This window comes from Glandiceps talaboti, chromosome 16 (assembly GCF_964340395.1).
Source record: "Glandiceps talaboti chromosome 16, keGlaTala1.1, whole genome shotgun sequence".
NCBI lineage: Eukaryota > Metazoa > Hemichordata > Enteropneusta > Spengelidae > Glandiceps > Glandiceps talaboti.
Genome location: NC_135564.1, coordinates 15,622,770 through 15,636,986, shown reverse-complemented (window position 1 = coordinate 15,636,986; position 14,217 = coordinate 15,622,770). Strand labels below are relative to the sequence as shown.

General features: G+C 38.1%; 1 protein-coding gene across 1 annotated transcript; it reads right to left on the bottom strand.

Annotated features, from left to right (window-relative positions):
- Positions 1-3,394: 3,394 nt before the first annotated feature.
- LOC144447163 (polycystin-1-like protein 2) lies at positions 3,395-10,343 on the bottom strand. Its single transcript, XM_078137068.1, has 8 exons — positions 10,327-10,343; positions 8,728-9,418; positions 8,118-8,247; positions 7,610-7,842; positions 7,164-7,314; positions 6,005-6,682; positions 4,642-5,178; positions 3,395-3,495 (listed from the first exon to the last, which is right to left on the bottom strand). The coding sequence occupies exons 1-8, from the start codon at positions 10,341-10,343 to the stop codon at positions 3,395-3,397; spliced, it is 2,538 nt and encodes an 845-aa protein (XP_077993194.1).
- Positions 10,344-14,217: the final 3,874 nt, after the last annotated feature.

Sequence of the window (14,217 nt, the reverse complement as noted above, 5' to 3'; positions counted from 1 at the left end):
TCCACTAAATGATATCTGACTATTACACTCTCACACATGGGATGAGATTCATACTTTGTCATACATAATATTAAAACAAGAAAAGAAAAGTTTCAACTCAAATGTCTCATGTTTTATTGCACTTATCAATGAGAAACTTTAACAACACAATAGTAATCGGGGTAATTTTTCTAACCATATTATAGATGCAGAATCTGGGGCCCCTTTCATTTACATATCTGGTCTGTTGGTTCGCTGTGCTGTCTGCTGTATATATGTCTCAAGGTGCCACGGGGGGGGGGGGGGGTTTGTTACTCAATAGAACGGTATACAGGTATGTGCCACTCCGGTGGGCCCAAAATCCCTAAACCTGGGCCAACTTTTCACCTGAAAATCTCCTAATAATGGGTTGATTACAACACAGCATCTGAATTTTATAAAGGTAAATGACCTAATGATTTTCCCTAACAATGAGTCTGTTTGTATATGGGTCAACGTTTTGAACTTCGGCGGCACACCCCGTCTGAAAATATACTTTTGGAAGCGCTTCCTCCTTCCAAAGAATCACTCACTCTTTCTAAATTTCCAGATCAGATCTTAAATCTAGTGCTATCCGTGGTGTTGAATCTCAAGATCTCTGCTCACGTCTAGTTCAATGTCAACAGTCGTTATTAACACCACGCCTTCATTAGTCAATCACAGAATTCTGCCCAATGATACGTTAGTGTTTATATATGTCCAAATACAGTGTTTTGGGATGATTTTAATTGCTTCATGTTTCAACTGAAATACACTTAACCATGACTTGCTCTTGGCAGAATTCATATCATTTATATACAACTGATTCCATGACAATCCGTGAACAAACAGCAGATGGTTTGCCTGCCCATGATAAGCAAGATACACGTTTCATGCATAAACATACAATGTGGTAAATGTCGGCAACTTATCAAAGCATTACCACATGTACACAGGAGCTATGATCCTATAACTCTGGTAGAATGCGATGTTTTAATTAACAATCGATCACGACTATTAGTGTTACATTATAACTTCCATAGATATAAACAAACTGATAACAGCGACACCCGCTGATTTTTCTTGTATCAGTTGCATCGTTAAGTGTTGTTTTTACTTAATTTTGTCCTCATATAAAGTCTTTCCTTAGTTCACGTCATTCAAGCATATACACTGTCTATGATTCAAGCACACGCACTGGTGTTTTTCTCGGATTGTAATGCAGTATTATAAAAAAGGAACCCTAAATTGTACCATCATCTGTACTGACAGCATCGTTGTTGTTTCATGTTTGTATTTTTTTGTAAATTACCTCAGTTTGAATAACTTATAAACTCAGCTTGTGCCACTGTTATCAGGCTGGTTCAAACACGATTTCTTTATAGATCTATGATGTAACTCTATAACAGGTTTCAGCCACTCCGTTGCAAAATACTATGGATATTTGGTGTTCAACATATTCTACACAAGAATAGTCACCATACATCAATATTTCCTCTACAAGCACTGTAGACATACAGTTAAACTTTATCCAAATTGTTCATAGCATTTAAAGAAACCCCACCACAACCGTCCATCACATTGCTTTAGTAAGCATAACACATTGCTGCCTGTGGAGACTTGAGAAATTACCTTGCCTTGCATTACTTGTTGAGACTGTGTGATCTTTTCCAAATTTCAAGTCGTCTGGCTTTGTTGAACTCTCCAAAGATTTATCCATAATATTTTCCATTTTACAATAATAAATAAGAGACATGTTGAGTTGAGAAATATTCATGATGGTGCTCATGTGCTTAGGATGTGGTCAGAATTTACGGCGGGAGGGGGGGGGGGGGCTGGGGAGAAATGATTTAGGTTAAGATTTTTTCGCAGCCCCCCCCCCCCCCACTCCTTCGTGCTCTCATGACTGTTCACGCTCCCACCCCGAAATGAACCCGAAAATTTTCGTTGCCCACCCCCCCCCCCTCCCGGCTACACATATTTTAATGTGTAATTATACAGACCTCCCTTTCCACTTCAGAGATGTACAGTGTGGTACACTACATTAAACTACAGCTATCAGTGTATATTTCTTTACAAATAGATATGGGCTTTGCAAAAAAAGGTCTCACATTGGGCTGTAACCTACTTAAAATACTTAGCCAGCAGGGTTTTCTCTTTCAATCTTGATTATGGGCAGAAACAGTGTCCCCCATGACGGTTAGTGTGGAGGGTGTGGGAGGGGTATTCCCGTCCCACGGTGCACTTTTTTTGAAAATAAGGACATGTAGGAGGCCATTTAGTGGCATAAAATTTCAAATCACACACATTATCAAAAGCCACAGATTACATGAAAATAGTATGCAATACACCAATTTTATTCTCAATGCATTGCTATACAACTGTACTGTATGGCTATATTACCTACTCGATCTTTACATGTAACTTATACATAGATATTTTGGCAGACACATACATTCGCTTAGCTATTGACTGCCTCAGAATTACATGTATAGTAGGTAAATTAAATGAAGTGAACAATTTTGCAAAGTACAAGGTAATGACTACTCATGAGGTTTCAATTTTCAAAAAGTACCCAGAGAGAGAGAGAGAGAGAGAGAGAGAGAGAGAGAGAGAGAGAGAGAGAGAGAGAGAGAGAGAGAGAGTGAGACAGACAGACAGACAGACAGACAGACAGACAGACAAAGGAAGGCATACACGTACACAGATACATTTGCATGGCTGTCTCCCAACTCATCACTGAATACAGGTTTTAAAAGTAATTACGGCTAAGCCGCGAGAAATTACTTAATATACTCGGTAAACAACTGCTTCTGAGGTTTAATTTGATACAAATCATGAGCAATATATTTCAGCCCCCTTCCAGACCATCAGAATTCTCATGGCCCCTTTGAACCCTCAATTCTTTTCATGTTTCCACCCCCCTGCCGTAAATTCTGACCCCAGCCTTAATAAAAAAATTGATAAAATGCATATTCACACCAAGTCAAACGTGTCAGTGATTTGGTTTGTCCAAATAGAGAAGTGGTAGTGCCAGAAGTGACCAACTGGGTGTTATTCATGCAGTAACTCAATGTGTTTGATGTGCTATATCTTGTCAGTAAAACAGTGTGTCTGAGGTGTTATCATACGTAAGTAATTCAATGTGCTATCAAATATGTCAGTAAGTCAATGTACTATCAGGTGTTTAAACTGATTATTTCTAGTAACGCATAATAATATTGTAAACATGCACATATTCGAGACTAAAATGACAAACTGTTGCAATGTGTTTGAAAACACGCAAATCAGCTTGGCTTGGGTAAAATGTACTAGTGTACTTTAAAAACTAAGATACAATGAAATGTTACAAACAACGCTATATGAAATCTTTCATTTCTCCATCGACAACTATCGTCTAGACGCTTTTGTCTAACAGTTCTGCTATCTTATTCAATCTCCTCTCAATCTTCACAAAGTCCTTTTCAACATTATTTTCTTTCCAGTCGTCTTCCTTCTCTGAAAAGTGAAGTAAACTTGAAAGATTATACATTGTATTGTTATAGATCAGGAACACGCAAACTCGCCATCTTGAAGAGTGCATCATGGGAAATATATTATGTACTGATAAGCAGGAATCACGGCTATAAACAATCTGCAACACTGTTTGAAACCACGTCACCTTGTAAGGTTTGTATGGTTCTTACATATATTAACATAATATTAATGTAGTTCAGTAATCTATAGTCTATCGGGTCCACACAGATATAAATCATAAGTAAAAGCTGAGGGTCACCTAAAAATTATATTTCGTTTTCCACAATTCGAATCACTTTGGTTTATGGTATTTGAAGTACAGAAATACATTTTGAATAAACTTTGTATCTATATCTTTGTTCGTTTGTTTGCAATATGGTTCTTGGGTTCCATGTGCCTACAACATGTATACACCCATATAAACGTCTTCCTAATTTCTCAAGAATATACGTTAGGTCTACAAAAAACTAACGACATTATATAAATCTCACAATTACAGAATGCAGGTAGGGTTTACAAGAAGAGATGATGAGACAAATCCACGACAAATATGACTCTTGTAAATCATCATTTCCTTCTACACTTAACACATGGTCCAGTAAACCTGACAAAAGTGCCGTCTGTCTCATTTTGTTTACTATATTTCAGTCAGGTACAACTATTATAAAGGAAAGGTGGTTTAACATGTTTACGGTGCTAGTGGTATTTCATTAGTATCTATTATTCCACCATGGCCAATGAGCAAATCACCGCTTGCACTTTTCAAAACAGGCTTGTTATATATGTATGCATGTATTGACATCTTATCGTCGGGTTCAAGATATAATCTGCTTAATTTTTCTACATTTTCTTACATTTGTACTGATGTTTGTTGTATCCACCCATCCTTGTGTTTTTTTCTGTATCTGTATGGGGCAAATGTCAATTTTCCGTCTTTTTAAAATATCAGCACACCAACGCAAGCCACTTTTTTTCACCGGGTACAAACAAAATGATAATAATAACGATAACAATTATTACAAATTACTGTCGGTAAGATTGTTACTGAACTAGCGGATGATATGTAACAATATTAGAGTTTTTGTTTTTTGTATTTTTGCCCCGACTTGAGATGACAATCGAACTTACCGATGTTCCAAAGACCTATTCCATTAACCATGTCCTTGAGTCTCGTCCAAAGATAATTCAGCATCTCAAAGTGGTTCTTGCTTTTGTCGTTTTCAGCCTTTGCTATAGAGAATGCATCAGTGATGACGGCGATGAATATATTCATCGTTATCATTACATTAAACAGAGCAAAGAGAAGAAGGACAAACGTAGAAAGCTGACCACCGGTTGTATCTAAACTTTCATTTGTTGGAAATTTGCCAACAGACACGGAAAATAACAGCGAGGTGATGTCAAAGAAAGATTTGAAAACAGGGAGATATGTTCCAAAAGTAAGATATCCAGAATGGGTGAACATTAAGAGTATGATCACATAAAAGATGGAGAAACTAATCAAACCGTTTTTTGCTTCCCTCAAGGTCATTGAGAGAAGCATCATACGGCGATTGAAACGCATTAGTTTAAGAAAGCGAAGAATCACAAGGAACATGTCAACAGCTAAGATGTAAGTCAACGTGTTGCTAAGGGCTGCTACTCTCTGAAGATTCCCACTTGCATCTAAAACGGTAAAGCAGATAACAAACAATAAGACACAAAAAAAAGACATAGTATCAAAATGATTTCTTACCTACTCTTCCTGAAAATGTACAGACAGACAGACAGACAGACAGACAGACAAACAGACAAACTAGTTATGTGGAGTGATTCTGTGATTACCATAGTAACATAATCAGCCATTCTAGATTATCGTTTGATATTGCATCATCACCATAGATACGAAGAAGTGTTGTCATAATAAAATATTCAGGACATATATTGCAGACTATCACAACATCTGCTACATACAGGAGGGTCCTACGTCAATACCTTTTTAAAATCAAGTATGCCAAAGAGATACAAAATATCGTGTATTTGTGTAATCTAAGCAACATGTATAGGGCAAAATCGTTGTAACTGATGAGATCAATGAATGCATTCAAGAATCAGGGTTGACTTCTTAGCAAAGTATTGGACCACGTTGACGAGAACAAACATAATGTTAACATGATATATAATAGTTATGAAGGCACCTGATTAGTAAGGGAAATGCGACAGAAAACCATTGTTGTAAGAATGTGTGGATTCAAGAAGTGTCTACTTTGGAATTTATGTACATGAAGTTTGCACAAGCAAAATAGTTCTTGGTCATATCCCAGGTACAGGGGTATACTAGAGAGTTAACATGTCACATGTGGGACAGGTGATCAAACATTGAAACCTGCAGCTGTCATCAAACACTAAAAACAGGTTGTCACATTATGTGCACCATTCGATGGTAGCGTTGGAAGTAGGCATTTAGAATGAAGTAGAAAAGAATACAGCTGTCAGAATCATAATTACTTACTTTCTTTGATATCGCTGATGACAACTTTGGCGGTGACTTCACAGATGGCCATGGCTATCAACGATGCAAAGGAAGTGACTGTCAAAGCAAGATCAAAGATATTCCAAGGCAACTTGAAGAATACTAGTCGCTGTCTGACAAGCCTTTTGGTGATAGACACTAAGACAACGATGGCCAATACAGCAAACAGCAACCAGCAAATGAACACAACTATAACATTGCCGGCATAAGACGTGTTGAAGCCAAACACTTTATGTAGCAGACGGAATGTGTTCTGTTCAACCCTACATTCACTGCTACCAATATCTAAGAACTCCACCATGTAAACAACACTTGAAAACAGGTTGCTGTCCGGACTGTACAGATCAAACTCCACCAGAACCACACTGGTGAACCCATCTATCCACGATTCTGCAGCTAGGAATCTCATCAGTTCCAGGAGCTCAGATGTTTTATTCGGGAAAGTTGCTATGTAGCCAGTGGCATCGTAATTTCCATGACGACCCCAATAAGACATACCATTAACAGATGATGATTTCCAAGGGTTTTCTGTGGATGTTTTGTTGCTATCAGGTGGGTGTGATCGCCATCCGACGTCAAAATCAGATGTTTCCATCTGGCCCCTGACTTCACACTCAAAGTCGGCGTCTACGGAATATACATTTCCATCACATGTTCCTATTGCAGATAACAAATAAACACGGGGTTTGTCTACTTTTCGACAAAGGTGGTTACTTTAAAGGGAAAGCCACTCCAGGAAATGTAGGTATTTTCATTAATTTCGTAGTTCTAGAGAGCCATTTCCTGATTTCACATCACATGAACTCTCTGTGATTGCCATGAAACACCAAATTGAAACTCTACTTCATCTCTATTCTCCTCACACTAATCCATCGTTGCCTCATAGGGCTTTGGATACGTACATGTATATTACATGCACACAGGCACACTGAATATTCATTAATCCTAAGTGCTTATTGCCTATAGATAGACAGAAATAGGTATTTGGTGTGTATCTAATAAATATGTACGGTCTGTTGGGTCCCATTGTTATAAATAGCTAAAGCTACTGACATACATTCACAGTATGTATAACTGGTTCACAACAACTCATCACGACATGAAGAAACCAATTTAAAGCTATCTTTATTATCCCCACCTTTCTTGTGCCTTTGCTGTCGAAGACGGGGTACGCCAACGTGAAAAGTTCTTCCATCGGCCATTAAAGCAGCTGGGTCCTCGGATGCTTTATACATGTTTGGAAGAAACACTTTATCTATCCAGGTCCAGAAGTCGGCATGAGTACGTATCTGAGAATATATTTCACATAATTGAAATATTAGTGACCGTTACAAACAAATCCATACACCCACAATAATGTGAAAACACACGAAAACACATACATACACACACACACACATACATACATACATACATGCATACATACATACATACATATATACATGCATACATATATATATATACACACACATATACGTGCACACACACACGCACACACCCCCCCCCCCACACACAGCCACACAGCCACACACACAGAGACAAACAAACAAAGACACCACACTCGAGATATTTCCTTCTACTTACTTTGTTGAACTGAGGTTTTGCATAAACTAAAGTGTTTTTGAGTTGACTGTTGAATTGGAACGTCATTGGGGTTCTCACGTATTGACATAGTGTAACTGATACAGCAACTAATGCCATGTAAGCAAGGATGCCATAAAATACAGAGATCAGTTTCTTCTCCCGCGTTCTCCTCTGTTTCACTATCTCTATCTCGTCCGATCTCAATGGGTTAACGGAATCCTCTTCACCCATTTCTCAAAAACAAACAAAATAACTTATTTTGTAACTTCTACTTTCTCAGATGGTTTCGAAATAGTTCATCAGTTTTATTTTGTACTGTTGTCGTACCTACTATTGATCAAACATTGCATGATGAATGGGGAAGTAACGCACTTGGTTTGTGAACACTGAGCAATGGAAATAGGCCATTGCAGACTGCATCATAACCTCATAGTACCATTTCTTAAGCTATTTGTTCCTTGTATTCTGTAGAAGTGTAAATCAGGGACGTTTTAATTGTAATATTTACCTATTTGCACATGTTCTGGGCTGGTTGAATCTTTGTCATGGTTATTCAACATATTGAAGCTGTTGTCTGGGGGCTTGGTAAGTACTGGTTTTCGTATCACCAATGACAACAAGTAGGCGAAAACAAGACCCTAAATTGGTTTTTGTAGAAGAAAAAAAATGTCAGGGTATTATGGTAGATACAGGATTGCATAGGAGCACGCTGAAAGTGACGACACAGAGCGGGAGTACTTAACCTCGATTTCCTGTTCCAAGATGCATTGCGCGAGATGACATCGCTTATGTTGTTAGATTTAGTCTTGTTTTGTCTTTATTACCTTTGAAATAACATTTTCATCGGGAAATGATGGAAAGACATTTTGACGTCTTTGATTATGAGTGATTTTATACAACAAGGACTAAACGTCATCAATAACAGACAGTGATTTTACAGGGTACGGTCAGGTGACAATCATCCCCCTGAGTAGAGCGTGCAAACCCCTCAGAGCGTACACAATAACGTGAACTTTCATTACATTGAACTCCGAATCAAATTAGCAGCCAATAGTTGATTTATTTTTTACAAATGGAATAGTTTGCAGAAAAGGAGTATTCCGGCATCTTTTCCTTACCTGCATTGGTTCGATCAAAAGAACTGATTCACAGAAAGATGTTATACATGAAGACAACCAGTCAGCTGATTTCCCTGCTCCCCACTGCATACTGTACATAATGACGAAAAATGCGGATGTCAACGTTACCAAGAATACTCCGATCCAACCAATGTACAAGCACCAGTAAGGCAGAGTACATTCATCACTTTCCATAGGCAACTGCCATTCGCTTTGACAAGCAGTGCATCGTTTACAACACCTACGGAAAATGACAGGTACTCTCCCCCCAGACCGTTTTGTTTTTCTAAAAATGGTGACGATTATAGCATTGACTGGGAACACGACAAGGGTTGAGATGGTACCTATGTAGATCTGTTGTAGTGAGAACTGGATTGGACCGAAGCGTACCCACGTAAAAGTCATCTTTTTCGCTTCTGAGTCAGTTTTGTAGAACATGGCATTGGAGATCAAATACGCCAGAAGCAAGCAAAGGCAACAAGACAGTCTCTCTACTCGTGTGAATATACTTGTGGTTGGTCTTAAAAATACAGAGAACCATAAATGAGTATCCGTCAGGCCTTCTTGTCTTCTAAAACCAACCCTGTTCTTGAAGTCCAACGTTTCATCCTCGCTGGCGACAGGCAGAACCCGTTCAATGTTGCCATCGTCCTTGTCAACAGCCAGCCACTTGTTACAAAAGAAGTGGGAACTGGAAGAATGGAATTAATATGTTACAAAGAGAAAATATCAAAAAGAAATGTGCTTTATCATGAATTTGCTAAAAGTCGGTTTTTGAACATAAACTGTTCGATGAGGTTACACATTTAAAGAAGTTCACTATTTCTGCAAACATCTTCTGCAATAATTATCGTGTATGAATCTGGGATAATATCCCTTGCTTATTTACAATAGTGCACTCATAATCTATGACAACGCAATGCAATGTAATACAATACAATACAATACAATACAATGCAATGCAGTGCAGTGCAAACAACACAACACAACACGACACAATACGATGCGATACAATCGATAAGTGGCAAGGCAATACGACACGACACAATACTAACAAAAAACAATGCAATACAATACAATACAATACAATACAATACAATACAATACAATACAATACAATACAATACAATACAATACAATACAATACAATACAATACAATATTGATTTCAATCTATCTCAATGGACTTAATACCAGGTACATACAAACCAAATATGAAAGTAAACTGATGGGCAGTTTCGGATATGTCGAAAATATCATATGACAAATCTGATTGGAGTCAATCCTAGTTACATAACCATTACAAACCACAGCAAAGTTTCACAGCATTTTTGAGCATTTTCAGAGCCGGTGAAAATAGGAAAAGCAGACCGACAGATAGCAAGGGGTGATGGGCGACAAGAGAAAGTATCTGTCTTTTTAGTTATAAGCGTGACTGTCGTTGACACTATTTCATCCGAGTCTGAAGAATAAAATTCACTTTGGAGTATGTCTGCCCTTACTTCTTACTTCATTTTATGGGAACAACATCTTTCAGGCCTTGTGTATCTCATGCATACCACAGCATGATATCATTGTGAGAAATAAGGTATGTACTCACCTCTGCCCAGTCTGCATGTCTGTGATAACAACGCGATTTAAATACCACGAGGCATCATCACCAAGACCTGACGAATCATGCCAAATATACATGTACTGCAAATCTCCCAGATTCCTTGGTACAGTCAATATGAACTGATTTACACTTCCACTGGAGAACACCTATGATATAACATTCATGGGCATTATAACCCAACTGAAGCCGTAACGAATGTGTGTTGGTGACAACATATTGAGTTTGTTGACAACGTTTTGCTTTGGGTTACTGTGAAGAAAATTCTTGACCAGGCCAAAGAAAAAAAACGTCATCTGTTTCCGATAAGCCGCGACAGACCCTTGTAGTGGGACTGCAACAAAAAAGCTCAAAGCTAATATTAGTTCAATCAGCCGCATTAGCAGATCTTTATGTCTTAGCGGCGATTGGCATTCTCGCAAAGTAGTGCTGGTATTTTTTCTGGACACTGCGAAATATCATTTTTGAGGTGTGTCTTGGACGGTGCCGTATAAAGGCTATGGTTTACGACGATGGTGATTGCGTGCTAAACTGCCTCCACAGTTAGTAAATTTCTTACCTTGCCACCCTCATCTTTGAGCTGTCTGACGCCAGAATCCCCGTTATCGCCAGATAGCCTAAAACATATATTCGATCTTGTTCCTGCATCCATTGTATAGCCAGTATAAACAGTCATGTGATAATTGACGTCATCACCAGAACAATTTCCCACTAGCGGTGCTGCACTCCACTATTGAAACAAATTGAGATAAATGAAGCTTAAAGGCCAGAGATTCAAACCCTGGTTCTCAAATTAGTGTTAGTCCATCAGATAGGGCGATTCTTTAGCTCTGGGCCATTTTTATTTATCCAAATGAGACAACAGCTTTTCATACATCTACATAAATAATAATGCTAATCCGAATTGGGCATTTAACACGGTATCAGTGACCCCTGATTTGTTACAACGTACCGAATTTTGGAACCTTTATGACATATTTCATGCTATTATGACTTTCATTGTCATTTTTGCGGCCTCCAGACTTGTTAAAGTACAGTTATGAATTAAGTACATCACCAGCATATACATATATTTTTCAATGTTGAATGATTTGATAAAAAAAAATTACAAAAATAAACTATCCTCCTTACATATATCTAATTATCGCAACACTAGTATGTAAGGTACGCCGTGACGGGATGCCATCTCACCTCAACCTCAACCCCTTCCAGGAGGCTGGTGAGGGCGGAACGGAACGGCGTATCTTACAGTCTATCGCAACACGTCTTGGCTAAAAACTTTTACTTACTCTGAGTAAGTCATGCTTGTCCTTCCTTCGTAAAACGACAAGCAGGATGAAGTAGGTGATTAGTATGAGACAAATCGTTACAAACACCAGTGAATTGTCAGAAAGGTCGAAGTTGGCAAAGACTTCATCAAAGTTTATCTTGTTGACAGGCACGTAGAACGACTCAATGCCAAAGTCGGTCAGATGATTACAATGGCATGTTGTTTCTTCCGGTGTTGACAGGAGGTCAAGCTTGAACAGACAAAAAGAACAACACGAGATGAATATTTTTTAAGCTAACTCTGCAACAAGTTTGGAGGAAATGGGATACCAGTACTCCTGAATAGGTGATCGTGAATAAATACATCTGAACAGTATCCATAGTAACGTAACTTCAACATTATGCGGGAATTATTTATGACAATATATGACGAAATATTTAGCCTATCCACAGGAAAAGACTTTTTCTCATTTGTGGCATACCGTTCATCACATATTATTCTCATATACTGGTAATCACAAAAGTATATAATGTATCCCAGATCTAGACCTGAGGCTGTGAATGTATCCCAAAACTGCTTTACCACATATGATTTGAAATGACACGATATAGCTGAAAGGTTGCATTTTCCAAAGGGTAGACCGGTATCACATAATTTGTAAGATACGACGATATGTCACGCTGCCCTAGAAGCCATCATTCTCTAAGGATGTGGCAGCTGATAGGAAAGCACAACACATCGGATCATACAGACTACATTCTCGCAAACCAGAGCCGTTATTTCTTCCGCGACACTGCGAAATAAAGCGTTGCGTCTTGGACGGTGCCGTAAAAGAGAATGATGTGGTTTACGACGATGACAGACTATAACTTACCTTGCATCCGTCAACTTTCCATCGTTGTTGGCCAATATGCCAATACTTACAAGTCGATGTGTGAATCTGTAGTACATACGGGTTACTCGGTACTCCTAGGATCACATAGTCTGTCTCATCTGTTTAATGATTAAATAAAACGAAATGTGTTGACACATAGTGATTTTCATTCAGGGATAAATCAGTTGATTTCTGGGTGGGTGGGTGCTGGATGAATTGGAGCCCAAATAAAGTGTTTTATCCACTTCAACACAATTTGTCTTCTTTATTATAAGAGCAACTAGCAAGCAAATTTGTTTTTGTCGTAAGGTAAAGTGTTTTTCTTTTAGAAAATTAATCATGTAAATATTTTAAATTGAAATTTGACCATTATTATCATTATTATGTTGCGTTGACACTTTTGACCGGCAGCTGTGACAACTATTTTCTCGGAAAATGTTACGTCCAGTCCCCCCCCCCCATATCACTCATATGTTCCTTAACTTACTGTAAGATATATAAACGAGCACTAAGGCCAATATTACTAACACTAGTCAAACAACTGCAATGTATTCGGAGTGAAAATAGATCAAACCACGGCACTTATCACGATTTCCTTCAAAAACACTAAAAGTCCCGAGAAATTGGAAAATGTAACATATTCTGACTGAGTTGACAATCTTTCTTTGCATGATACTGTTAGACGGAATCCATATGGACAAGTTGTTGAAAACAATGGTAATTTGTTGAAAGAATACAAGTCTTACTTACAAACAGAAGAAGTGAAAAAATAATGCAGCAAATAAAAACTACTCTATGGTATGGAATGCTTATGCTACTTACTAAGGCCGTAGAATTCTTCAACTTGTACATAGTATGAACCAATATATGTGAAGTAGGCTGGAGACATGAATAATTCATATGTAGTTACGTTGGTAGTTATTTCTTTATATGTCTCACTTTGCCGAATGATCCGAACAGGGTCTTCATCTGTGGATGTAGTGGCTGTGGTGTTCCATTTAGCAACGGACACTTCTTCTCCAAGGATTACCACCCCACTTGGTACCACCATTCTGATGTCATAATCGTCGGTTTCGGGTTCCTTGTCGTATTTGATGAGGATGAACAATGTAGAATTATACCAGGTCGACACAGAAAGATAAATTCTAACAGCAGTTCCCTCAGATGTTACACTGAACACCGAATACTTGAGTATTGGTATGGAATCATTGAATGACGTTAGATCTGAAATCGCATGCAACGACTCGTCCCTTTCATCTCTTAAGTGGTCAATGGTGAAAGTAAAATCTTCCGATGTACTCTCTTGCGTTATTAGCGTTGCGTTACTGTCATAAATCTCCACGGATATTACACTGCTTTGAATACTTGAAGCGTTATACCAGGTAAATGGATTCCTTGTATACTCTATCACCTGAAAACAATTGAGAGATATAGAAGTGGTATTCCTCGCATGCTATAGTGACTTGACCCTTTCCACTTGTTTGAATGTTAAAAAAGTAGAGCAAACTAAACAAAAATTGCCAATATATGTGAAGTTCGAAAAAAAAACAAAGCAAAAAGCGTGAAAATAAGTTTTTGTATAGAACTTGAATTTGTGGCTCCAAAAATAAAATGTGAAAAGTATGCAAAGTAAAATAGCAATTCTACCTATTCGTGAAAGGTATATGGAAACTCCATGAATTATTTTGATTTAATAGCCTAATAAAGAATATGCCAATATCACTGTTTGAAATAT